Source organism: Anopheles darlingi, chromosome 2 (genome assembly GCF_943734745.1).
Source record: "Anopheles darlingi chromosome 2, idAnoDarlMG_H_01, whole genome shotgun sequence".
NCBI classification, from domain to species: Eukaryota; Metazoa; Arthropoda; class Insecta; order Diptera; family Culicidae; genus Anopheles; species Anopheles darlingi.
Window position 1 is genome coordinate 14,749,272 of NC_064874.1, and position 25,000 is coordinate 14,774,271.

The 25,000-nt window shown below is 46.1% G+C and overlaps 6 protein-coding genes across 8 annotated transcripts in view; 3 read left to right on the forward strand and 3 right to left on the reverse strand.

Annotated features, from left to right (window-relative positions):
• Window positions 1–105: 105 nt before the first annotated feature.
• Window positions 106–2,781, reverse strand: LOC125951715 (cytochrome P450 4d1-like). The gene is made up of 5 exons (XM_049680699.1): window positions 2,761–2,781; window positions 1,329–1,608; window positions 1,183–1,252; window positions 533–1,095; window positions 106–473 (listed from the first exon to the last, which is right to left on the reverse strand). The coding sequence occupies exons 1-5, from the start codon at window positions 2,779–2,781 to the stop codon at window positions 106–108; spliced, it is 1,302 nt and encodes a 433-aa protein (XP_049536656.1).
• A 793-nt stretch (window positions 2,782–3,574) lies between these two features.
• Window positions 3,575–5,842, forward strand: LOC125948324 (cytochrome P450 4d2-like). The gene is made up of 6 exons (XM_049674266.1): window positions 3,575–3,783; window positions 3,873–3,979; window positions 4,095–4,435; window positions 4,517–4,808; window positions 4,870–5,278; window positions 5,345–5,842. Exons 1-6 carry the CDS (start codon window positions 3,627–3,629, stop codon window positions 5,500–5,502), a joined length of 1,464 nt encoding a protein of 487 aa, XP_049530223.1. The 5' UTR covers window positions 3,575–3,626; the 3' UTR covers window positions 5,503–5,842.
• A 291-nt stretch (window positions 5,843–6,133) lies between these two features.
• LOC125948326 (cytochrome P450 4d2-like) lies at window positions 6,134–8,244 on the forward strand. The gene is made up of 6 exons (XM_049674268.1): window positions 6,134–6,319; window positions 6,385–6,491; window positions 6,625–6,965; window positions 7,047–7,338; window positions 7,400–7,808; window positions 7,875–8,244. The coding sequence occupies exons 1-6, from the start codon at window positions 6,163–6,165 to the stop codon at window positions 8,039–8,041; spliced, it is 1,473 nt and encodes a 490-aa protein (XP_049530225.1). The 5' UTR covers window positions 6,134–6,162; the 3' UTR covers window positions 8,042–8,244.
• Window positions 8,245–8,258: 14 nt separating this feature from the next.
• LOC125948334 (cytochrome P450 4d2-like) lies at window positions 8,259–12,197 on the reverse strand. Its single transcript, XM_049674278.1, has 11 exons — window positions 11,595–12,197; window positions 11,490–11,520; window positions 11,130–11,424; window positions 10,740–11,063; window positions 10,583–10,676; window positions 10,394–10,509; window positions 9,882–10,037; window positions 9,714–9,820; window positions 8,979–9,647; window positions 8,782–8,912; window positions 8,259–8,709 (listed from the first exon to the last, which is right to left on the reverse strand). Exons 1-11 carry the CDS (start codon window positions 11,690–11,692, stop codon window positions 8,259–8,261), a joined length of 2,472 nt encoding a protein of 823 aa, XP_049530235.1. The 5' UTR covers window positions 11,693–12,197.
• Window positions 12,198–12,553: 356 nt separating this feature from the next.
• LOC125948319 (carboxypeptidase D) lies at window positions 12,554–23,720 on the forward strand. Its single transcript, XM_049674259.1, has 12 exons — window positions 12,554–13,251; window positions 16,457–16,692; window positions 16,766–17,242; window positions 17,314–17,405; window positions 19,392–19,497; window positions 19,575–20,202; window positions 20,280–20,966; window positions 21,048–21,430; window positions 21,512–22,164; window positions 22,236–22,425; window positions 22,492–22,775; window positions 22,845–23,720. The coding sequence occupies exons 1-12, from the start codon at window positions 12,778–12,780 to the stop codon at window positions 22,958–22,960; spliced, it is 4,326 nt and encodes a 1,441-aa protein (XP_049530216.1). The 5' UTR covers window positions 12,554–12,777; the 3' UTR covers window positions 22,961–23,720.
• Window positions 23,721–24,905: 1,185 nt separating this feature from the next.
• LOC125948329 (protein krasavietz) overlaps window positions 24,906–25,000 on the reverse strand; it is an 8,852-nt gene continuing 8,757 nt past the window's right edge. For all 3 annotated transcript variants that reach the window (XM_049674273.1, XM_049674271.1, XM_049674272.1), the window contains one exon: window positions 24,906–25,000. This exon is cut by the window's right edge and continues 549 nt beyond it. The gene's annotated coding sequence lies outside the window, so the exon portion shown is untranslated.

Sequence of the window (25,000 nt, forward strand, 5' to 3'; positions counted from 1 at the left end):
GTTTCGCCTGAACACCCGCAAAACATTCAATGGCACGCTTGCAGCATTGATGATTCATTAACACAAAATTGTCACCATTACTCAAAACGGTTCTTTACAACAGATTCAGTAAACATCACTGCTCACAAAATCCGTGCGAGTCCTCACGCGTAAGGGTATTCCATGTTCTGGACGCAAAATCAGTTCCGCAATGAACGAAATGTTTTGTGGCTCGGCCGGCGGTAGTAGCTCGTATTGGCGAATCACTTTGCTGGCCACACTCTTAATCTCCAGCATTGCAAACTTTTGACCGATACAGTTCCGCGGCCCGGCACTGAACGGAATATACTGGTACGGGTTCGTCTTCTCTGCCGACGTCTCCACGTTGAACCGCTCCGGATCGAATACCAGCGGATCCGGGAAATGCTTCGGATTACGTCCCAAGAAAAATGGCATCACGATCACGTTTGCGCCACTGGGAAATATTTTTCCATCTGTAAAACGAAGCAAATGTTCAGCGGTTGTTACAAAGAGAACTTTAGGGCTCTCTTACTGATCTCGGTGTTTTCCATCATTTTCCTTCCAAACATCGGCACAGAGGGATACAAGCGAAGTGTCTCCTTAATGACCAGTTCCAAGTAGTGCATTTCATTCAGCTTAGCCATGGTAATGGGTTCGGATCGATCATCACCGATGATGTTCCGTACTTCCTCGAACACCTTTTGCTGCACGTGGGGATTGTAGGCCAAGCTATAGAAAAGAAAGCTTATCGCGCTCGTCGTAGTATCATGCCCCTCGAACATGAAAGTATCCACCTCCTCACGGAGCTCCAAATCCGTCAGTGGTCTTCCGTCGATCGTTGACTGTAACAGCAAATCCAGGAAGGCCATACGCTTCTTCGAACCAACATCGTCATCGATCGCTTGAACTGCGTCACCAGCACCGTTCAACGACTTTTTCGTCAATTCCTTGCGTCTCGCACTGATCACGCTATCGGTATAGCCGTGCAAAATCGCCAGCGTCTTCAGCTGTTTGCGTCGGTTTGCCGATAAACGGAAGAAAAAATCATAGCGTAGCAAAAAGTCATAGAATCGGTATTGTATTAGATTCGTTATTCTGTGAAGAAAAGGAACGAAACAATGGCAGAATTACGTCAGTAGGAAATTGGCCCATTCCAGTTCGAACAGGACAAGCCATACTAACTCTTTCACTGCCTTCACGTATTCTGATTCCGAGTTGATTTGAGCGTTCACTTTGGTACCCATGGCCGATTCTAAGCGACGAAAGCGTTCGAAACAATGATCATTAATTTATCGCACCCGTTAAATATGCCTTTAATAGCCGCTCACCGCTTATCACATCCAAAGCGTACAGGGTCACCAGGGGGAAAACATCGAACGTTTCGCCTGATTTCGCAAACAGGTGCAGTATGTCAACCAACGTGGACCCCTGCTGATCGAAGATTTCCACAAACTGATCGAGGATCTTGAAGTGAAATGATGGTGTTATCACTTTCCGGCGGGCCTGCCATTTACGTCCGCTGCTGATTAGCAAACCGTCCCCTAGCCAAGGCTTTATGAAGTCGTATTCACCTGATTTATTGATATATTTGGAACTGCTGAGAAGAACCTGTTATAGAGAGAACCAGAGTCAAAGGTTGTCCGGTAACATTAACGAAGCAGCTGAGAAGGCCTTGCGATCGTAATTATTTAGAACGTGGTAATGTGCAAGCTAACGCGAAGGGGCTTCCGTGTGTAGCTAATTGAGCTCACTGATTCCTACATATAGTGCTTCTCAGAACGAAGATTGAATATTTAAAAAAAAAATTCACAAAATGAACGCAATTCAATTCGCGATAATTCGTTCGCACCACTGACGATCGCTGATTATATAATTTGTAATCTTTATGGTTGAAGAAACCATTTGAGAGCAGTGCTCAGCAGCTTAGCAGAAAAACAGGGCTTGCCTAGGCAAGACGGAACAGGCAAGTACCTGGGCACACGTGCTATGCAAAGTAATCAAACAATCCCTTCGCGTATTTATTTAGTGCTTAAAGAGGTCATGTTGTTGAGTTTACTCATCACGTGCTACATCGCTTGCGTGTACTAGTCGGGTGAAATTCACAACTGTGTAAGGGTGTATGTGGGCGAGTGATCGCCCATACCGGTTCATACCTCAATGTCCTTCGGGTCCGTGCTCACTACTATGAGTTGTGTGCCAAGCCATAGGCGAAAACATTGACCATACTCCTCGACTAGGGATCCAAGCCGCAACAGAAACTCTATCGTTGGAGAACAGGACACAGAATATCGGCTTAACATTTCACTGAATTGATGAATGCACTTGTGATCGACCTTGATCAACCGTTGTCCTTGATCAATCGTTGTCGTTTTTTTTTTTGTGAGATCCTGGTGATGATGCTACTTACCAGCGGGTGTTTTGAAGAGAAAAAGCAACCCATTGCCTACCAGTGGGTATGCCACGGGTCCTCCGAGCTTTCCGGCATAACGAAGAGCGCTGCCAAAGTGTCGCACAACCCACCACAAAACAACTGTCACCAGCATCACTATGCCACTCGAAACAATAACTAACGATGACATGGTGCTCCGTCGGCAAAACACCTGTTCACACCTGGATGACAAGATAGAAAATGCCACCAAAGGTACAATCGAGCAACGCGCTGAACCACAACCTTGTGCGATGCCGACCGGTCACATACTGATGTTGATCGTCGTACAGTTGATCGTCGCACTAGAAAAGAGCTAAAAACAACAACATTACCGATTCACGATCACTACTCATGGCGGAAGGTCGGCATTATACGAACTTGACTGTCACTAATACTAACCTCTTGGTAGTGTTAGACACATATTATTCACAAAGTTATTCAAATAGTCGGCGCCATAGAACACACGTGTAGAGGATCGGTGGCTTGGTGCTTCCGCTTCGGTTCCCGCTTTACCGGTTTTCTATTATTTCATTCCCCACGCATTAGGTGAAGGTTCACACAGAATCCGAGATACATATGGAGATTGATTTATACTCCTGTGTCCTCCTGGGATCAGTCGGTTGGAAATGGTGAGAAAATGATCATTTTCCCAATTACTTGTGAAAATGCCTAGAACGCAAGCGGCACCGGTAACATGGGCACAACACGCAATCCATGCGCCTAGTGCGACGCTTGGGGTATTAGTCTTATTTTCTTATATCTAACTTTTTTTGTTTGAGAAACAAAATGAATGCACATTACGATTTGTTAACCAAGTCACGTTCATTTTCGTCGTTTTCGTTTCGTTATTATGTTATTCACAGCGTCTTCTGTTCATCGCGATCTATGTACAGTTCACCGAGTTTTTTTTTTTTTTTTTTTGTATAGACCCCCGATTCATGGCGAAATGGGTATCTACATAGCACAAAAACCACAGTTGCTTAAACCCAGGTTCGTCGGTAAAAGTCATTAAAAATCCGTAATCGCGCGGATCGTCACGTTGTTGGGTAGGTTGCTGATTTTGCTACGCATGTGGTTGTAGGCCAGAAGGGGCCTGTTGCGGCATCTAACAAACTTGGTACATAGGAAGCACATTCAACAAATGCCTAGCTCAGTATTACGTTACCTGTTGCCGGTGATCGACGTACTTCCAACGAGAATGATCGCTTTCGTGCTTCTGATCGTGGCACTAGGATGTTGCCTACGATTCATCGCTTTTCGCTACAAGCTCTATCGTACCGTTGGCAAAGTACCGGGCCCTCCAGTCAACTTTATATTCGGCAACGCACTAGAATTGATGCGCTATGACACTGGAGGTAAGTTTTACTGTTTAAAAAATCTAATAATCATTCCGCAATAGCTCTTAAAACCCTTAATTCTGTCTAAATTTCGGATCGTCGTTTAGAACTTTTCGATAAGCTTATGGAGTACTTTTATCGCTACGGAACGATCGTTCGGCTAGACATATTGACCAAATGCTGGATGATATTCTCTTCACCAACCGACCTTGAGGTAGGGGATACTTTAAGTGGATGTGAAGCTCAGTATTGCTTATTAGGAAAAGTAATGCTGAATTTTACATCCACTTCCTCGGAGTGACCATATATGTTTTCCATTCTAATTGTAGCGCATCATTTCGTCCAACGAGTACAATCGCAAGTCGAACGATTACGACATTCTACAAGAATGGCTGGGAAATGGAATCCTGCTCGATCATGGCAACAGCTGGTTCACGAATCGGCGTGCTCTCACTGGAGCGTTTCATTTCAAGATTCTCGATAGTTATGTGCCTGTGTTCGAGGAGCAGGCGGATGTGCTGGTGCGTAAGTTACTGGCCACTGCTGGTGAACCGGTGGATATCTTCCCCATAGCTAAGCTGTACACACTTGACGTCATCCTCGAGACATCTATGGGCGTGCAATGTGAGGCGCAGATTAAGGATTCGGAATACGTGCGTGCTGTCTCAAAGTAAGTAGAAATCAGTCAATTGCGATTGTGCATGGCTTTCAATTCTTTCCTAACTCGATTTTTTTGCCCTCCATGTCCTAGTCTGAGTCATATAACATTCTGGAGAATGTATAACCCACTCGGTTATTCAGATTGGACCTTTCGCTGGACTAATTATTACTCGGTGTACCGAAAGTCGCTACAGATAAACAGAGAATTCACTACGTCAGTCATTAAGAAACGACGAGTTGAGCTGCTTGCTACTGCTTCGGACAAGGACAAACCAGAAAAGGGACGACTTTCGCTGTTGGACATCTTGTTGCGATCGGATTTAACTGGTCGCCAGTTCACCGACCAGGAAGTTTACAGTCAAGTGAACAATTTTATGTTTGCGGTAAGCACCTCAACATGATTTCTTCGACGAAGAGTGATCAACCCACCATCAATCTTTCCAGGGTCATGACACTACATCAAGTGCTATCACCTTCATTCTTTATTGCTGTGCCAAATATCCTGATGTACAACAGAGAGTGTACGAAGAAATTATTGCTGAGATACCAACCGGAAAGCCGATCGATCAGCAATGTATCAACAACCTCAAGTATCTCGAGCTCGTGATCAAGGAATCATTGCGCATGTTTCCTCCGGTTCCATATTATTCCCGCTCGATCGATAAAGAAACGACGTTCAACGGTATCCGAATGCTGAAGGGATCAAGCGTTGTTATCGGTTTATACATGATGCATCACAATCCAGAATTTTTCCCACAGCCAGAGTTGTTTTTGCCCGAAAGGTTCACGCAAGCCGAGTCGCGTAACCCGTTCTCGTACATTCCATTCAGCGCCGGAAGTCGTAACTGCATTGGTAAGTCACCCCAATCATTCTTCCACATGATGACTATATAAAATTTGTGTTAATCATACCTTGCAGGTCAAAAATTTGCTCTCAACGAGCTGAAAACAGTGATGGCAAAGGTTTTACGTGAATGTAAGGTGGAGTTATCAGAGCCAGATTTTGTGCCGAAGTTGAAATTGGAGTTGATTCTGAAGCCAGTTGACGGCATCAATCTACGTTTTAATCCGAGATAAACAGTAGGATGATAATTAATCTTAAGTATTTTGAAACAAATAATCTTTGTTGTTCGGTTAGAAAGTGTTGTTCTGTCGAACCTTTTCTTGGTAACCATTTTCAAGCTATCTTTTCATACGCCTTTAACATGTCTCTGCACTATCTCGCATTTTAAATCACTTTCACAATAATTCAGGGTCAGCTATGACAATGCTTCACTAGGATATACTGCTGGTGATACCAGTGATGCAACGGTTGTTCGGGCTAAGTCTAGGGCACTTATCTTTTCTATTATTGTCATGCAAATAACATTTACCTGTGAAATACAAATGGTATTGATATTTAATGTTTTAATTGATACATTTTTCGTTTTGGTTTATTCTAAATATGTACTGCATATTTTCGGCATACCGAAATGAACGTCATGTCCAGCCGGCTGGACATTTGCAGAATTGCACGATATGCGTTGAAACCATTGTTATTCACATCCCTGCTTTAAACAAAATTAAAATGAAAGTTGTGGTACAATGATTCCATTACTGGACACCGCGAACCAGTTTTATTGCTCATGTGGTTGTAAGCGATGAGCGACGAACCAGCGACTCCGAGTACTCTTCTCTTTAACAACAAGCTCAGTTCTGCATTGTTCCTGGTCGAAGATCAACCAGCATTCAACGAGAATGATTGCATATGTGCTTCTCATCGCGGCCGTTGGATTGTGCCTGCGATTCATCGTCTTTCGTTACAAAATCTATTGTGCTATTAGTAAGGAACCGGGACCATCCCTCTCATTTCTGTTTGGCAACGCACTGGAATTGATACGCTATGACACTGCCGGTAAGTTTATTTCTACACTTGCAAAAAGTTCTTCAAACCTCATATTCCTCTCCTGCGTTGATTAGAATTGTTTGATAAGCTGATGGAAAACTTTCATCAATACGGAACAACCGTCCGTAGGGATCTACTGACTAGAGCCTGGATAATATTTTCCTCACCTAGTGATATTGAGGTAGGTGTTAACGCTGAAGGTCGCACATGGCCGAACGTAGGTAAAAGGTCATGCTGTGCGCAATGGTGCTGGATCATCACACTTTTCATCCGCTTCGGTGCAGTGACTATACGTTTTTCCATTCTCATTGTAGCGCATCATTTCGTCCAACGAGTACAATCGCAAGTCAAGCGAATATGATGTTGCACAGGAATGGCTAGGTAATGGAATTCTGCTCGACCATGGCAACAGCTGGTTCACGAATCGGCGTGCTCTCACTGGAGCGTTTCATTTCAAGATTCTCGATAGTTATGTGCCTGTGTTCGAGAAGCAAGCGGATGTGCTGGTGCGTAAGTTACTGGCCACTGCTGGCCAACCGGTGGATATCTTCCCCATAGCTAAGCTGTACACACTTGACGTCATCCTCGAGACATCTATGGGCGTGCAATGTGAGGCGCAGATTAAGGATTCGGAATACGTGCGTGCTGTCTCAAAGTAAGTAGAAATCAGTCAATTGCGATTGTGCATGGCTTTCAATTCTTTCCTAACTCGATTTTTTTGCCCTCCATGTCCTAGTCTGAGTCATATAACATTCTGGAGAATGTATAACCCACTCGGTTATTCAGATTGGACCTTTCGCTGGACTAAGCATTACCCGGTGTACCGAAAGTCGCTACAGATAAACAAAGAATTCACCTCGTCGATCATCAGGAAAAGGCGAACAAAGTTGCTCGCTACTGCCTCGGACAATGACAAACCAGAAAAGGGACGACTTTCGCTGTTGGACATCTTGTTGCGATCAGATTTAACTGGTCGCCAGTTCACCGACCAGGAAGTTTACAGTCAAGTGAACAATTTTATGTTTGCGGTAAGCACCTCAACATGATTTCTTCGACGAAGAGTGATCAACCCACCATCAATCTTTCCAGGGTCATGACACTACATCAAGTGCTATCACCTTCATTCTTTATTGCTGTGCCAAATATCCTGATGTACAACAGAGAGTGTACGAAGAAATTATTGCTGAGATACCAACCGGAAAGCCGATCGATCAGCAATGTATCAACAACCTCAAGTATCTCGAGCTCGTGATCAAGGAATCATTGCGCATGTTTCCTCCGGTTCCATATTATTCCCGCTCGATCGATAAAGAAACGACGTTCAACGGTATCCGAATGCTGAAGGGCTCAACAATTACCCTCGGGGTGTATATGTTGCATCACAATCCTGACTATTTCCCACAGCCAGAGTTGTTTTTGCCCGAAAGGTTTGAGCAGGCCGAGCCACGTAACCCGTTCTCGTACATTCCATTCAGCGCCGGAAGTCGTAACTGCATTGGTAAGTCACCCCAATCATTCTACCACATGATGACTGTATAAAATTTGTGTTAATCATTTCTTGCAGGTCAGAAATTTGCTCTCAACGAGCTGAAAACAGTGATGGCAAAGGTTTTACGTGAATGTAAGGTGGAGTTACCAGATCCTAATTTTGTGCCGAAGTTAAAAATGGAACTGGTCCTGAAGCCAGTTGACGGCGTGCATCTGTGCTTTATTCCGCGTACCGCTGAGTAAATGGATCTGGCCTAACGACATGAAACAAGAAGGGCAAGGAAAAAACGAGCGAATGGTGTTTCTGTCAATCACATTGAGAAATTCGAAATAATATCACATTGTGAATGTAAGTCTGTGCACGGGGTTAGTGATATCGATACAATAGGCATTTAGGAACACAAAAAGATTAACTGGTAAAAAATCAACTTTACTTCATGAACTAGCAGCTGTGGTTTCTCTAATGCCTTCTCACGAATTTTAATGGCAGTCCTGTGGCGGGTTTGAGTACGATTTCGGCTTTCAATGTTGGCTCATAATTCTCCCGTGTCAACCGCACGCTAAAATGCTGCAGGATCTTCACAAGCACACTTTTCATTTCGTATTGTGCAAACTTTTGTCCGATGCAGTTCCGACTGCCAGCACTAAACGGTATGTACGTGTAGGGATTGAACGTATCGGTATCGCGCATCCCTTCGAATCGTGTTGGATCAAATCGGTCTGGATCGAGGAAATATTCTTCACTCCGGTGCATGAGGAAAATATCAACAGCCACGCTGGTTCCGCGTGTTATTCGTTCACCCAATACTTCTGTATTTTCTGTCGCAATACGTGCTATTATCGGTACTGGCGGATACAATCGAAGCGATTCCTTGATAACCAGATCCATGTAACGAAGATTGTTAATCATACTGGAAACGAAAACAAAAATAAAGCAGAGGTTTACCACTTATCCATCCGTTATAATTTTGATTTTCATATACCTGAGAGTTAGTTCTGTGGACTCTGGCCCGAATTCATCCAGAATTTCTTCATACAGCCGGTCCTGAACGTCAGGATGCTTGGCGACGTTGTATAGCAGAAACGTCATGGCTGATGCTGTCGTATCGTGACCCTACCGAGAAGAAATTCCTGTTATTATCCCTATCCGGATTATTCGCTTACGGAATGGTTTACTTACGGCAAATGTAAAAGTGTCCACCTCTTCCCGTATGTCATCATCCGTCAACGGTTTACCATCTATCCGGGCGTCAAGCAGCGTATCGAGCAACGCTCTCTTATGCCTTCCATATGTTTCATCTTTCCGCTCATCGGGGCTGGCGACTCGCAGAGTCTCTTCATTGATCTTCCTTCGTTTATCGATCATATTGAGCGTAAAGTTCCACGATTTCCTTACTAGCTCGTCGAAACGACGACTCGTGCTGGTTAGTCGGAACAATGCGTCAATGTTAACGAATACGTTGAACATACGCCAATAAAGAATGGAGCTTAATTCCTCCACTATTCGGGTGTAGTATGCCTGCTGAGCAGTGTCCTCTGCACTGTCCACACCCATGGCCGTTTCACAGATGATCCCGAGCGTCAGCAGCTTCAGCTCCGGAAAGATATCGATCGCCTCGCGGCCGGGTTCTCGCGCTAATGCTTCCAGTTTGCGGCAGAACGCTTCCGCCTGCCGGTTAAAGGACGGTACAAAGTCCTCCAATATTTTGAAATGAAACCCCGGCGTGATAACCTTCCGCCGGCTGAACCACTTGGGCCCTCGAGATACGAGCAGGCCATTGCCGATCCATTCCGACACCTTATCGTAATCCTGTGACTTGGCAGCTAAAACGGGTGATGTTACAATGGCCTAGAAAAAACAATCTTGTATAAGATTCCAGTGCTCTGGAACAGGACGGTGTTTATGGTTTCTCACCTCAACTGCCTCAGGCGACGAATAGACGATGGTGTAATCGTAGAAGAAATCCAGCTTGTACACCTTTCCGTACGTCTTTCCGAGCGCGATCAGTTGAGCAAATATCTCTGGCAGAGAAGACACCACAATAAATTGCAACTTCGATTTAGTGTACAACTATTTGCTTACCGACAGGACCAACACCTAGAAATGAGACGACATTTCCAATAAAGGGCCATCGTCGAGGTCCTGGAACGCTATCGTACCGTTTCGCTTTCCAGTCGAAAAGGGCCAACAACGAGATGATCACTCCCAACAGAAGAAACACCGTCCAGTACATTCTCACTGCATGCAGCGGGGAACGGAAAAATGCACCAATTTGCTACCCGAAAATGGATTTAAAAAACTGCCATTGATGATAACAACAAGCTGTACACCTAGTGAAATACAAATTGCAGCACCATATTATTTAGAATTTATGGAGAATTGTTTCGAAATTGAACTATTTGAACTGAGTTCAAGCAATGCTTGTGCTATGTTGATAATTCGGCAGGGAGGAGCATGCGTACAGTTTGTACTACCACTTGTAAAGTTATCTAATGCCAGTCGCTATCAAGTAAGAGTCCTCAAAGTTGACCTTTATTCAAAAATCATCTCATAGTGCTCTATCATTACAACAATACATTCGCGTGGTACTGCACTTTGCTTTTCAAACTTCACCGGACACACATCCGCCAACGTTTCGTTGAAGATGCAGGAGCTCATCAGCAGCCCCAGACTGTATGCGTCCATTTCGTTCTCCGCTGTATTCGCCACGCTAGAAGAAAAGATAATCTTATTTGCAAACGGTTGTCGGAAAAATGCAATCCCTGACAAAGATAGAATTTTACTTGCGAAGATGTTTCATTAGAAACTTGAGCGTCTGCAGTCGAAGGTCATCCAGCGCGTTAACGAGCTGCAATACCTTTGCCCGTTTGTTGGATTCTATGGAGATCGAGAATGAACATTAGCGACAAAATCACTTAGCATCTCGCGCATCACACTCACTTAGCTCCTCTACGCTCGAAATGATCTCCGAACACATCTGCAGTGACACCAGAGGATCCTTCAGCTCGCGTAGAAATAATTTAATGATACCGCACACCTCATGGGGGCTCTTTAGTTTCCGCAGTTTCTTGTACTGGTTCGCGTTGATATCGTAGCGCAGGTTCTGGATCACATTGTAATCGCCCGACACACGGTACAGACCCGGTACGGTTAGAAACTTTTCATTCGACTCCAGCACACTGACGCACTCGTAGATAACTCGCGGTATCCGGGGATGATCGGCCATAATGACATCCTTGAGAAAAGTGTTGAAGCACGCCTCATCTGAACAGAGAGCCAGAAAGCAGTTCGCCATAAGCACTAGCACCGCCATATCCTGAGAATACTTACTTTTGATTATGTTACGGTTCTCCAGCGCGCTTTTGTCAGCTCGTCGCTTCAACTTTAAGTACACGAGGAGTTTGCCGGCTGTAAAGTTCTTCTGTGACGAAGCGCTATAGTTCTCCTGTAGCTCCTCGTACGCGCTCTGGAGTGTTTCGTATTCCAGTTTTAGTTTATCGAATCGCTCTTCTAGCGAGGAGTAGCTCTCCTCCAGTTGTTTCTGCTTCTTCAGCAGCGCCAAATGGTCTTGTTGTAAGAGACGATAATGTTCAGAAGGTTCTACAAGCGATGAGGTGGATACAGGCTTGAGAAATGAAACATTGGATTATTACTTATATCTATAAAACATTGCTTTACTGTATTGCTTACTCTATTGGTGCGTATCGGTGGGCGGCTAGGCCTGTAGCTAGAAAGAATTAAGAGTTTGAGTGAATCATTCGCACTGTTCGCTGAAAACGATCGTTTCTAGTTTACCTCCCTCCTTTTACGGCTGTTAGATGACGGTTAGAAAAACCATCGAGCACACTACGGGGCTTCGATTTACTCTGCGCCAAGCCCAGGTAAGGGTCCATCACCGATGTATTAAAACGTACGAATCCCGCTCGGCCCAACACACTAAAACGTTCTGGCGCATATTTACTCAAACCGAGTACGCGCGTCTCGCGTTAGCACGCGGTTGACTCAGCTCATAACTGATAAATAATGGAACCGGCCGCACAACGATAGCGAAACCGTCTCGGACCTACACAGACCAAAACCAGTCGCAGTTTCAGTGTTTCAGTTTCTCCGACCAGTCACACGCGGCGAAAGGCTCGATGGCGCTATCTTATCGATCCATTGATAAAACGTGCTTCAGCAAAACAGCGCCAATCGCCTGAGACCAAGCCAGCGTGTTTGCCACTTTGCTTCAGTTGCTTATGGGCTGATGTGTGAAATTCAGCAAGTGGTCACCGAACAGGAAATGCTGGTGACCATATCGCAACTCACATTACCGCCGTTGAGCCGAACTGAAATTGTCCACTTCAATTCGGTAGAAAAGTTCTTCCAGTACATCCAGCTTGGTCTTATCTTCTGCGCAATCAGAATCCGTTATTTGGTTATGGTTTTCATGAGCAACCAATTACAGGCAGCTCTTGAATAATTAACCGGTATCATTCAGCTACGACCCATTTCAAACATTTAAAACAGGCAATGCAAAAATTTAAGCAAGTGAGAGGGAATGCAAATGATAGGTTTTACTGGTTTTGCAATAAAAAATGTAAAAATAGTGGTATTTTGGGTCAATTACTACTTTTCCGTGATTTTAGTATTTTACCCTTTATTTTTACCAAAACTTACTTTTCCCATAGTGAGCAGGCTATATGGGGGACAACGGGGCGCTGTCAAATCTGTCAGTGTTTTTTTGTGTTTCTTTTGTCGTCTGCCTGTGTGGGTGGTGGTGGGGTAATTGGGAAATCTATGCCGTTTTTGCTCGCCGCGGGTGGAAAATCGTTGTCCCGTTGTTTGTTCCGCGTCGTCGTGGGGTTAACGAGTGTAGCGTGTAGTGTACCACCAGTTCAACCGAGTTAGCAAGTGAAATCGACAGTCTACAGTACTTCCGTGTGGAGGAAATTTCTCGTGAAAAACACACCTGCAGAAGGTGTTCCTTCTCGGCTAGATGTTGGTCGGGAAGATGAATCGGGCCATGCTGGTCCTGCTGGTGGTCAGCGGATTGGCCATGTCGAACGGCTACACGCTGCCAAAGGCGACGTCAATCGTGCAGGACGAGAGCTTCCTCCAGCAACCGCATTACCGCAGCAACGACGAGCTGCTGGATTTTTTGGCCAACCTGCAGAAGGATTACCCGCAGCTGGCCAAGGTGCACACGGTCGGACAGTCACGGGAAGGACGGCCGCTGTCCGTGATCGAGATACGCCCGAACGTGAACCAGCCGAGGCCGCTGCTCATGCCCATGTTTAAGTACGTGGCCAATATGCACGGTGACGAAACGGTCGGCCGCGAACTGCTCCTGTACTTGGCCCAGTTTCTGCTGGCCAACTACGAGCGTGACCCGGAGATCGGAACTCTCGTCAACGAGACTGCCATCTACCTGATGCCTACAATGAATCCCGACGGATACCAGCGGTCCAGGGTAAGTGCGTAGTGTCCTTTCGATTCTCCATATTGCAGCTACTACCGTGCGCGAGCACCGTCTAACAATGGGTGGGATGGTGGGTGGCTGACACAAACCGAAGTCACACACCAACGCACGGTAATGACGTCAAAGACGGTGGAAAGACCAAACGCTCAAGGAGCTTTCATACAGCCTCAGTAAACAGCAACGTAACAGATGGAGCATTGGCATACGGTGAATCGTTAGTGTTTGTCCCTTTACTGACCACGAAATGGGACCATTATGTTATCTGCATGCTATAATGTTGCTATTAAAATAAATATCAAACGTTACTGCGGTTATTCCCGCAAGATACGACACGATTCATCGTGAGTAATCACGAATTCATCATCAAATGAAGCAAAACGAAGAGATGTTGCTTTCTGGAGGTTATCATGCTCCACTATGCGCACGTAAAACAGTTCAACAGATCATTCGCTCGCTCGCCTTATTCCTTCATCTCGAGCCTTTAAGCGAACAACTTGTTGATAGCCAAGGTGCCTTTCACTCGTCATCAGTTCCACGCTCTGTATGACTGTGCCAACCGTTATACTGACAGGAAACCGGTCACCCGGGAATTTACTTCGTCCAGCCTTTAAAAACGTTGTCTCCCACGCGCAGCGCATTACATCACCTTGTCCCTACCTGCGCTTGAATGCGATCCGTAATTCCGATTTTCGGTTAAACATGTGCGTTGTGGCCATGCCGATATAAACGCACAGAACATGTCTACGTTGCGCGATTCTGGGGCACACCACTTTCACTGCTTTCACTAAGCATCACAGTAAGCCGCAGATGCACAAAGCAACCTATCCACTAAACCATCAATCTAAGCGGCTAGTATCCACGGGTCCAAATGACAAAGCCACCGTTGCGTTCTATTTGTTCCGGTTGTTTTTGTGCTCCACCGGGCATGGCATATGGGCCCAGCATCAGGTCAAGCAGGGTGTTAGCGTGTGTGAAGTAATTTTCACTTCGTGCACATCCGCTAATATCTCACATAGGCAGCAGGTCATCAGTTCCCTAACGCTGAAGCGTTGAACCATAGCTGTGACAATGCCTATTGCCATCCATTCGCCGGTGGTCCAGGTTCTGGAGTTACAAAGGTCATGTTCTAGTCATCTATGTATTCCATCCATTGTTGTGCTCGTGTAAATCGAACTGCGGAATAGATTAAATTAACATGCAGGGAACCAATTTGCGCCAAAACTACAGAAACGACTAAATTAGGTGTTGCGATTTGAAGGCAGACATTTCAGTACTTTCCCTACTTGAATGGATTATTCGAAAATGCAAAAATGGAAAGTGAGCTGATATCTGCCAAATTAGTTCCCTACTCAGTGATGATGCTGAAATAAAGCATCGTATGAAGTTATTTTATGTGATAATGATGTGAAAATTGGATTTGACATTGGATTTTTTATCTTTAACCTTTTTTTAATAAGAAGATTAAATCCTGATCACTGATACCACGATATTCTTCGATAGATTCCTTGGTAACGAATGTTTGCTGCAACGTACCCTGTTATAATCCCTACGTCGCCAAATACAGTCGATGATCGTTTGCAGAAAGTTAATTAGCGATGCAGTCGAGATAGTTTCTGGTGTGACGCTCGATCGGCATGCAGTTTATGTTCCGCTTGTTCTCCACAACGCACTGAACGCCGTGTCAAGTGCACAGCACCTTGCGTCAAGGTCAGGAGTTGCCGGCTTGGCGTTGCGATTAAATTATATTTCAATCAACATCTTGTGGTCTCGATGGAACAGGGCGATGATGACGTGGCCGTTGCTTTCTTCACAGGGCATCGCCATCGTTGCTTGTGAGAGCAATCGCGAGATCGGGGCCAAACGGGACACTTAATTAGCACCTTTTTGCGTCCGCTTAGTTCATTGACGTTAAAAGATGTTGCCAGCAGGTTATATGATAAGAAGAGTTGCTAGCCCTGAAGGCCTTGCCGTTGAAAAAGGCACATCAACCTATAGCGTGCATCGACCACAACACTCGTCGCTCAACCTGTCCACAGTTCTGTTAAAGTGTCAGTCGCGGGTTGATCAATTATCACACTTCCTATCTACTGTCAGCCGAATGTGTTTGTCGCTTGCATTATTTGATGAATCATCTGGTTTATCGTTAATCGGAGCATGGACGTGCCAGACTGTAACTTTCCTGTCCAGAGTCGAGCACGCACACTGTCAACTGTTTGACGCACGGTGGAGCCAGGGTTCATGTGGAAGTGGAGCATTCAATTTTATGCTTCGACTGCCAGACAGCGGATAACACTTTGATGGTGGCTAGGTGGGGAATTCCAAACTCTAACCATGCAAATTTATTTTTTTGAAGCCATCAATCCGCATAACTAAAAAAAAACCATCGTTCAGATATGCTCATGAATAGCACCATAGATACAGTTCGGTTAATGCCATTTCACAACACAAATAATTCAACAATATACGTATGGTGAAGTAGGCGAGCTCGGAAAGCATTGAAACGAAATGTTTTTGTCGCAGCTGTACTATCCATATGGTGCTAAGATAGTGTATCCAATTGGAAGCGCTTTTACATATCCTTGGAATAAACGCTTTATCAACCGCTCACCGTCCAGCAGCGATAATCTATCCCCGTTTATCCCCTAACACCTTCAATGGAATGGTGAACGTTTTTCCAAAGCGTCTTACCACGTAATGCCTAGAGCTCTTTGGATGTCACATCTTATTGCGGACGCCCACCGAAGAAAGCAAATTTTATGCTAAACGTTACCACCCACAGTGCTGCTCTCCGTCCTGCGAATCCGCACCCGGCGGGATGTGGTGTCGTGTTGTTTTCTGATCAGAATCGGTTATGATTACGGACGACAACGACAAAACGCTGCGACCAATGTGTGGGTGCAGTAGTTGAAACGGATGCTCTCCGTTTCCTATCGACTGGGAAATTTCCCCTTTTTCCAGCATTGACGCACGCCATGGCGCGATAAGACATTAACACAGCAGGTGTGTAGGAAGCACCCACGCTTCGTTGGTTGCTCGTTTCAGATGAATACAGGTTGATGGAAGCTGCGCTTCCGTTGAATATGGATAATCATTAGACGCAACGAATGAAACCAATTCAATGGCTGCTGTGCGTGGCACTCGGTCGATGATTAGCTTGACACTTGTCTTGATTGTTCGTTGTTCGTTTCTCCTACAGGAAGGTGTTTGTGAGTCTCCTTCGAGCTACGTGGGACGGTACAATGCTGCTAACGTGGATTTGAACCGTGATTTTCCTGATCGGTTCGATAACAAAAATACCAGACGGTTGCGGCTACAAAACCAGCAGCCGGAGACGACCGCGGTGATGAACTGGATTCAGAACAATCCGTTTGTACTGTCCGCCAACCTGCATGGCGGTGCCGTCGTTGCCAGCTACCCGTACGACAATTCTATGTAGGTTGCCCTTTGATACCGGTGCCGTTGGTTATGAAAATTGATTTCTTGATTTCCTCATTCCCCTTGGCAGCCATCACCACGAGTGCTGCGAGGACAGTCCGACACCGGACAATCGCTTCTTCAAGTATGCCGCCCTTACTTACGCCGAAAACCATCCAGTCATGCGCCAGGGACACGATTGTAATGAAACCTTCCAGAGCGGCATCACAAACGGCGCCTTCTGGTACGAACTGAGTGGTGGTATGCAGGACTTCAATTACGTCTATAGCAACTGCTTCGAGGTTACGCTGGAGCTGAGCTGCTGCAAGTTCCCGCTGGCCAAGGAGCTGCCGAAGGAATGGAACAAGAACAAGCGCAGCTTGATCGAGTACATGAAACTGGTGCATGTCGGTGTAAAAGGCTTGGTCACGGATAGTGCCGGGTATCCGATCAAGGATGCGGAAGTCATCGTTAACGGTATTAACCGTAACGTACTCACCAGCGATCGTGGAGAGTACTGGCGTCTTCTCGTACCCGGCAAGTACAACATTCGCGTTCAAGCCGTTGGGTAAGTGTAAACTTCGACCGCAGGTGACCGCTTCGTGCTGCTAACATCTATGTCGCTCACGACGCTTGTAGGTTCCACCCGAGTGAGGAAGTTGCAGTACAGGTTACCGATGACCATCCACTGGTGGTGAACTTCAGTCTGAAGAGCTACGACAACCTTGAAGGTATCTAAACAAACTACCTGCCTGGCGACTACCAGCCACAACCACCATCATCTGCTGTGCTTGGTTCGCATTTGCAACGGGGCTAAGATAAAAGACTTCCTTTTTGACCATCGACCACCGGGACAGGGGGACTTTTGTACAGTTTGTGTGATGGCAAGGGCTCTTCGCTAATCTTTGCAGCTTTTCTTAAGGGTGTGGTATGGATGGATTTAATTTCATAACATTTTACTTTAGCAATTAACCACACTGTTTACTAGTCGATAGCCTACTAACAACACGTTATCAGTTACGGCACATTTGGTGGCAAAGTATGTTTCGATGGGACCCATACAACTGAAACAGATAGTCGAACAACCAAATCGCTAATCGACAAAAGAAACGCTTGCTCGAATATATGATAGTGATAATCTGCCACTCAAGCCACTAACACTACTGGCCTGCCATCTTCTCACTACTGTTACTAATTAAAAGCCGTTCTTTTTTGTTTATCTAACCAACTACTACTAACTGGTGCAGGTTGAGTTTAATAACTAGATATCAACATTCCATTTCTCTGTCGCCATCGGCGCATGTACACATTTGGAGTGCAATACTATTAATCGTTGTTTGTGTTAAACGATGTGTATAAACACCAGCCGAAATGAAAGACCATAAAGGGCGAAAACACGTGTTCAAGGCACCCCACATGCACACGTGAGGACGAAAGTGTGTTAGCTACTTACTACTATTTTCCTTCTATATCCCTCTCGTCCGTCCCCTTTGACCAACGGCGGCCGTTTGCACTTACACGGAGTATATTCAACACGTTACACGTTTTCTTCTGAACCGTTTGTAATGTAACAGGCACCACACAAAAGATCGCATAGGGATGTTCTAAACCCAACCAACCTCGTATTGTGCTTCTCTCATTGACAGACTTCTTCTATCTACATTGAACAATAAGGCAACAAACGAAACGAAACATTCGTGTACATGTATGTGTGTGTGTGTGTTTGTGCCTGTATATGTTAATCGTAAAGTAACCCTTAGCCGATCACCTCAGAAGCAATTATTGTAACTGATCCTCGTAACTACTGGCGTCCTTTGGGTAGGAAACGTGGTTTTACCAATGGAAGTCCATTTGAATGGATTTGTTTGGCGCCTGCAAATGCCTGCAAAGCAAAATCATAGAAGGATAAGATCACAGAAAGGAAGAGAAATACGATTCAAACTGGGGAAATGCACCAAAAACGGAGAAGCATCCATCTGCAATGAAAATATTGTAAATGTTAGATCACTTATCCGAAAAATACATACGCCCCATATACATATTTATATATTTATACATATGACACTTCCAAATCGTTACACGGCGCTCCGGCGACACGTAGATTGTGGTCAGCAAATGAAAATCTTCAGTCTTGTAAGCAAATCCCCATTTCCAGTGAATTCTTGTTAATTGTTTCTCATGCTGCACTTTGACTGGGCGAAGAAGAAAAAACGGGACTTTCCAATAAACTTAGCAACACACACGGTAGCTGGCTGTAACTGTTTTTTTTTACTGGTGAATGATCGGTGAGTCATGTAAGTGCCTGAAAGATTAAGGTCTTTCCATTGGATTGAAAAACGAAGCCGGTAACTTATGTACAATCTGTTCTATAGCACACTAACGTATTTATAATCATAACCGCTTGTCATGCATTTTGATTGTCTATCCCTCCTCCCTCGTGTCTTTTGTGAATTGTACCTTTTGCCTGCCTATCTGCCTGCCTGAGCCTGTATGAAAACAATGGTGTACCTCCATCGTTCCGATCACTCATCTTCAGTGCGCTTATCGCCTGTGAAAACCACTTTACCTAATTATAAGTTAATCCTGGAAACACTTACTCTAAGCAAATGATTACTAGAACAAATAGAGTAGGAACAGGAGAAGTATTTATCTCGACCGAAACGATGATGACCTCGTCTCGTACGGAACGTAACCAAGGTAATGCTTCTGAATTTCAGCTCCTTCCAAAGCGGACCAGGTACGGCTCGTGCGAGAAACGTTAGATGGCAATGGGTTTGTGAGAACTCCCGAATTCAAGCACCACAATTACACGGCCATGGTGAGGTATGTTTAATGGCCGCCGTTGCTTTCCCTCCTATATTACCGATGCTAATATCACCGCTGTTCATATACTCACTCAGCTACATTCACGATTTGGCGTCAAACTATCCGTCGATCACACGTCTCTATTCGATCGGTAAGTCGGTGCAGGACCGCGATCTGTGGGTGATGGAGATAACGGAAGGTCCCGGTAAGCACGTGGCCGCAAAACCGGAGGTCAAATACATTGCCAACATGCACGGCAACGAGGTCGTCGGGCGCGAGCTGCTCCTCCTGCTGGCCACCTTTCTGTGCGAGAACTACAACCAAACGGCGCGTGTCACGAAACTGGTCAACCGGACGCGTCTCCACTTGCTGTTCAGCATGAACCCAGACGGTTACGAGATGGCTAGTATCGAGGATCGTGTTCAGCTGAAGGGCCGTCAGAACGCCAACAACGTCGACCTGAACCGTAACTTCCCCGATCAGTTCGGACGGAACCAGTACAATATCCACCAGGAACCGGAAACGCTGGCCGTCATGAACTGGTCGCTGTCGATACCGTTTGTGTTGTCGGCGAATCTGCACGGTGGCGCACTCGTGGCCAACTATCCGTACGATGACTCGCCGAAGGATTTCGCTTACACCAGCGGGGGAAACCGACGCACGGCCATTAATCCAACGGAGGAGAACGAGCTGTTCCAGTATCTGGCCCATGTGTATGCTAATGTAAGTACCGTGCCCCGTGTAGCAGAAGTGGGAACGCAACAGTTCCTTAATGGAGCATTTTAATATTCCCTTTTTAGTCTCATACGACGATGCGGCTGGGCAAACCGTGTAGCGAGAACAACATTCAGGAGCACTTCCCCGATGGCATTACAAACGGCGCCCAATGGTATAGTGTGACCGGTGGCATGCAGGATTGGTCGTATGTCGTCGGAGGTGCGTACGAGCTCACACTCGAGGTCGGCTGTGACAAGTATCCGCCCGCTGCCCAGCTGCACGAGTATTGGAAGCAAAATCGGGAAGCGCTGCTGCAGTATGTTGAGCAGGCTCAGCACGGTATTACGGGGTACGTGCACAGCACCATCGGACATCCGTTGGGCCGAGCGAGCGTTCAGGTGAACCAGCTGGAGCACCGGTCCTATACCACCGCCGAAGGTGACTTCTACCGGATGCTACTGCCCGGGCTGTACAATGTAACGGCCGAAGCCGATGGCTATGAACCGCAGACGCTCGAGATACGCATCGAACCGGAAGCGGACCGGGCGGTGATTGTCGATTTTCAGCTTATGCGCAACGACCCTCAACACTGGTCGTCCGCGTATGATTACCGGACGCTGGATAACGTCATCAAGACACGGTACCATACTGATGCCGAGTTGAAAGCAACGATGGCCGAACTCGAGAACAAATATTACAAAACCGTTTCGCTAGAACTGGCCGGCAATGAGGTGTCTATGGCGTACCCCTCAATAAAGGTGACCGATTCCGTGAGTATCCTCCATCGAACAGCCAATCGCGGCAACGAGCGGTAACCATCTTACTTTTCCTGCATCTTGTGCTTTCCACAGATTGGAACACCGGAAGAGACGAAGCTACACATTCTGATTATCTCCTCCCTCTTCCAAACCGTGGCCGTCGGCCGCGAGATGGTGATCAATCTGGCACGACATGTGCTGGCCGGGTACGCGATCAAGGAACCGGTGCTCATCAAATTACTGCAAAATGCCGTGCTGCACTTTGTGCCGGTAAAGAACAACTTCGAGGAGATCCTGCAGCAGTACCAGTCGAACTCGAACGGTTCCTTATGCAATCCTACCTTGCATACGGACGAACTGGCCGATAAGCTGCTTAGCGCCGAAACGGACCACGAAAAGGATATGTTCCTGCGGATGCTGAAGGAGGACCACTACGATCTAGCGCTCACCTTCTCCGCCGGTGGCCACGATGTATTGTAAGTGGTTTCCCTGTCGTTTTGTTTTTTTTTTCATTTCTTCGGTCTAATGGTCTTATACTCGTGGTGCTACATCTACAGGTACCCACAGACGGAAGATCAGGTGGCGATCTACTCACGATTTGCGGAGAAAATCAAGGGCCACAAGTTCCAGGATCAGAGCCAACAACCGTGCATGGCCGATGCGGGTCAGCTGCACCAGACTGAGGCAACGCGCCGGGTCACCAACGCATTGCACAAGCTGTACGAGGTACCGCTATTCACGGTGCAGCTCGGTTGCTGCAAGATGCCGCCCGAGCACGACATTGCCACCGTGTGGCGCAACAATCTGGAGCATATGGTCGCGTTTCTACGGCTGATCGATACCGGCATCCAAGGCTACGTGCAGGATGAGCAGGGTAAACCGCTTCGCGAGGCGATACTGCGGGTTCGCGGTAACAATCTGATCTACAAGGTGACACCGAACATGGCGCACTTCCGCATCGTGCTACCGTCCGGATCGATGGAGATCGAAATCAGCTGCTACAACTACACGTCCCAAATCGTACCGGTGACGCTGCACGACAGTGAAATTCACGATCTGGGCATTATTCGTATGCAGGAGGCAGCACGACCACGCGAGAGTATCGTCGCGGCCCCGGAGCAGCACAAGGAGTTCGCGGTGCTGCAGCCGAGCGATACCATGAAAATTTTCCCTCAAGACGGTGGTGTAGCGCTTAGTCCACTCGTCAGTGGTAAGTAATTAACCACCGGTAAGTTCGAAAGACGGAATTTTAAACTTTCTCCACACACGTGAACGCCATAGGGATCGTGCTGGACGATGAGAACCATCCGTTGCCGAACGCGAAGGTCTACGTTACCGACGCGCAGCATCGCGATCAGGTTCTGGCAACTGGTACTACGGGTCCTCTTGGAAAGTTCCACTTCGATGGTATACCGGCACACAAGGAGATTGTCATTCACGCTAAACCCTCCGGTTATATGCCCGGTGAGAAGTAAGTGATCATCATCCACACCATAACCGCTATGGGCCACCCGTTGCTCACACGAATCACTTTCAGAACGATCGCCGAAGGTCCGCTCGGTGGTATGAGCGGGATCGTATTCCGGTTGACACGCGATGAGCGCATCCTCGGCATGCCACGGTTACTTTTCGTCATCCTAGCCGGTTGTGCTGCTGTCGGTGTCATCGCTGGTGGCATCCTCTGCTTCACCTATATTCAATCACGTCGCCGGAACTCGCGCTACTATTACAACTTTTCGCTGCTTCCGCAGAAGGGCGAACTGAACCGGAAGCTGTTTGATGATGACGACGAGACGGAGCTATTCCGTGCTTCAACCAAAAGTATGTACGAAGGTAGCCCCCCCAATCACACGCATCGCATTTCAATCGATCGATTATTCTACCACGCAGAGCTGCAGCCATACTTTGACGACGAGCGGGAACCCATCTCCGATACCAGCGAGGAGGATAGCGAGGAGGAGATCGTGATGCTGAATCCATCTTTCCGCAGCGCGAGCCAAACATAACCCCTTGCCCAATCCTTTCCTCACTCATTCACTCACTCTCTCTCTATCTATATCTCTATTTCTCATTATCTGTGTGAGTTAACGGGTCCAACCTTTCCCATATCCTTCTATTGAAGGACCGACACTCGGAATTGACACTCAGTGATAAAACAGAATAGGTACAACGTTCCGGGGCCGTGGCAAAAGATATGATGTCCCAGTGCGCAGTGTAGTTAGACACATGGGTCAAGTACCAGGGGAGTCCTGTGATGCCGATGATGATAGGTACAGGCGATACATTCCACATTGCTGGGACGAGATTGAATCCACAAACATATTGTCGCTAGATGGATAGAGCCAAGGTGCCTTCGCCCTTTTCTGCCTAAACGTATCGTCGTGTGATAATGATCGGTAGTGAATACTTACACATGGAAATAAAAATGAAAGATCTGTTCGTGTCGGGAAGACGTGCGCCCGCACTCGCGTGCGGATAGTAGTAGCTGTTGGCCGAGAGCCACTTTTAGAATAATTTATTATTGTTTTTAGGAGAAACAACAATAAAAGTGCCCGTACGTGTTGCATAATAAATAGTGTACATGCAATAAGTTTCCATAATTATACACTCCAGAGACAATCATGATGTGGCGCCTGGATGTTACAACAAAAGCCTACTTTGTCAAGTAGTGAAGGTATTTTGGCATGCAGAATTAGTAGGCAGAATTAATACACTATGTTTTTATCACACAATCTAGGAGACAATCAAGAAATTGCGTAAATCTACGCTTACTTACCCGTACTACAGAAGAATAGATCCTTATATCAAGCTATCGACATGGATTCTGTATCAACTGAGTGCTATAGACAGGTGAAAGTGTTTTTTCGCTGACATAGTGCAATGCAGTACATGATGTTTAAATTCATTGTTGTGGCGAGTCATTGTTCATGTTCACAACAATCATTGTTGTAGCGAGATAGCCTTTCTTTCTTGTTAAAAAAAAAACAACAAACAGCTGGACGCAATTCGACTGGAATCGATTTTTTATTTACGGCCCAGCTGCATCCAAAAGTGCTTCCTCATTTGCGCTCAACGATGCGGTATAACATTTGTTTCTTGGTTTTTCTACTGTCGAAAACAACTGTTGCCCGAAAATGATTACGAAAAGGCTAATTTTGGCTGACACGGCGACTAACACATCTGCATGCCATCGCGCGGCTCACCAGCAGCGGAGCAGAGAAGAAATTCTGCACAGCTTCCACTCTTCGTCCCCTTTTACTTCACTAAGCACACGTTTTGGAAGACTCAGGCTAGAAGTGATCGCAATTCTGGGGAGAGTTGAGTGAGAATTGAGACACGGCACACACGGCACCGCTGCTATCTTGGCTCATATTCGTAGTATATGAGAGTATTGTTGGTTGTTAATGAGGTTTTTCGGGTTGCTTCTTGATCGATGGTCGAATTGGTTGGGTGAGAGGAAACGGGTTATTTCGTTGTTTTGCGTTGAGAAACGTCGTTGCCGCCGGTCTACCAGATTCAATGAATCCCCATTCTTTGTGCAAATGCATCTATTCCTTTGCACGGTTTGAAAAATGTCCAGCATTCATCAGATAGCGCATTCTTTTTTCGCTCTCGCTGTCCTATCATCAATCCACGATGAGTCAGCCACCAGGCTACTACATTTTTATCAATGTTTCACTTTCTTTCTACTTCTACCTTCTGATGGTGGTTCCAGAAAGGTAGTTAAGCTTCCTCGCAAGTTCCTCGACGATGTTCGTGTTTCAGCATTATGTGTCAAGTGTTACGAAGTCAGTGTCTGCTTTTGAAACTGTAGGGGCGTCAAAATTATTCTGTTTAGTAGAAACCAGTCGTAATTAATGAAACTATTCCCTGCGAAAAGTAATCTCTGCATTGATCAACTGAACAGGAACAACTCAAGTACGGGGAAGGAGACAGGCAAGATAGAGTGAGTTCAGTTGTGTAGTTTGTTGGATGTGTTTATATTTTGTTGCTGATGTTGATTCCATTGGTTTGTTGCTTTTTTTCACGCAATTTACTTCCGGATT

What these genes read in the sequence shown, in the direction of transcription:
- LOC125948324 (XM_049674266.1), top strand. Translation starts at nt 3,627, where the DNA reads ATGATCGCTTTCGTGCTTCTGATCGTGGCACTAGGATGTTGCCTACGA. An exon ending in TACGTGCGTGCTGTCTCAAA is followed by an intron (nt 4,436 to 4,516) that starts GTAAGTAGAAAT and finishes TCCATGTCCTAG; the next exon opens with TCTGAGTCATATAACATTCT. An exon ending in CGGAAGTCGTAACTGCATTG is followed by an intron (nt 5,279 to 5,344) that starts GTAAGTCACCCC and finishes CATACCTTGCAG; the next exon opens with GTCAAAAATTTGCTCTCAAC.
- LOC125948319 (XM_049674259.1), top strand. Translation starts at nt 12,778, where the DNA reads ATGTTGGTCGGGAAGATGAATCGGGCCATGCTGGTCCTGCTGGTGGTC. An exon ending in TACCCGTACGACAATTCTAT is followed by an intron (nt 16,693 to 16,765) that starts GTAGGTTGCCCT and finishes TCCCCTTGGCAG; the next exon opens with CCATCACCACGAGTGCTGCG. An exon ending in GAGCTACGACAACCTTGAAG is followed by an intron (nt 17,406 to 19,391) that starts GTATCTAAACAA and finishes TCTGAATTTCAG; the next exon opens with CTCCTTCCAAAGCGGACCAG.
- LOC125948326 (XM_049674268.1), top strand. Translation starts at nt 6,163, where the DNA reads ATGATTGCATATGTGCTTCTCATCGCGGCCGTTGGATTGTGCCTGCGA. An exon ending in CCTCACCTAGTGATATTGAG is followed by an intron (nt 6,492 to 6,624) that starts GTAGGTGTTAAC and finishes TTCTCATTGTAG; the next exon opens with CGCATCATTTCGTCCAACGA. An exon ending in TACGTGCGTGCTGTCTCAAA is followed by an intron (nt 6,966 to 7,046) that starts GTAAGTAGAAAT and finishes TCCATGTCCTAG; the next exon opens with TCTGAGTCATATAACATTCT.
- LOC125951715 (XM_049680699.1), bottom strand. Translation starts at nt 2,781, where the DNA reads ATGAGTAGTGATCGTGAATCG. An exon ending in TGAGTAGTGATCGTGAATCG is followed by an intron (nt 1,609 to 2,760) that starts GTAATGTTGTTG and finishes TCTCTATAACAG; the next exon opens with GTTCTTCTCAGCAGTTCCAA. An exon ending in GATGGAAAACACCGAGATCA is followed by an intron (nt 474 to 532) that starts GTAAGAGAGCCC and finishes TTCGTTTTACAG; the next exon opens with ATGGAAAAATATTTCCCAGT.
- LOC125948334 (XM_049674278.1), bottom strand. Translation starts at nt 11,692, where the DNA reads ATGGACCCTTACCTGGGCTTGGCGCAGAGTAAATCGAAGCCCCGTAGT. An exon ending in ACAGCCGTAAAAGGAGGGAG is followed by an intron (nt 11,521 to 11,594) that starts GTAAACTAGAAA and finishes TTCTAGCTACAG; the next exon opens with GCCTAGCCGCCCACCGATAC. An exon ending in GAACCGTAACATAATCAAAA is followed by an intron (nt 11,064 to 11,129) that starts GTAAGTATTCTC and finishes CTCTCTGTTCAG; the next exon opens with ATGAGGCGTGCTTCAACACT.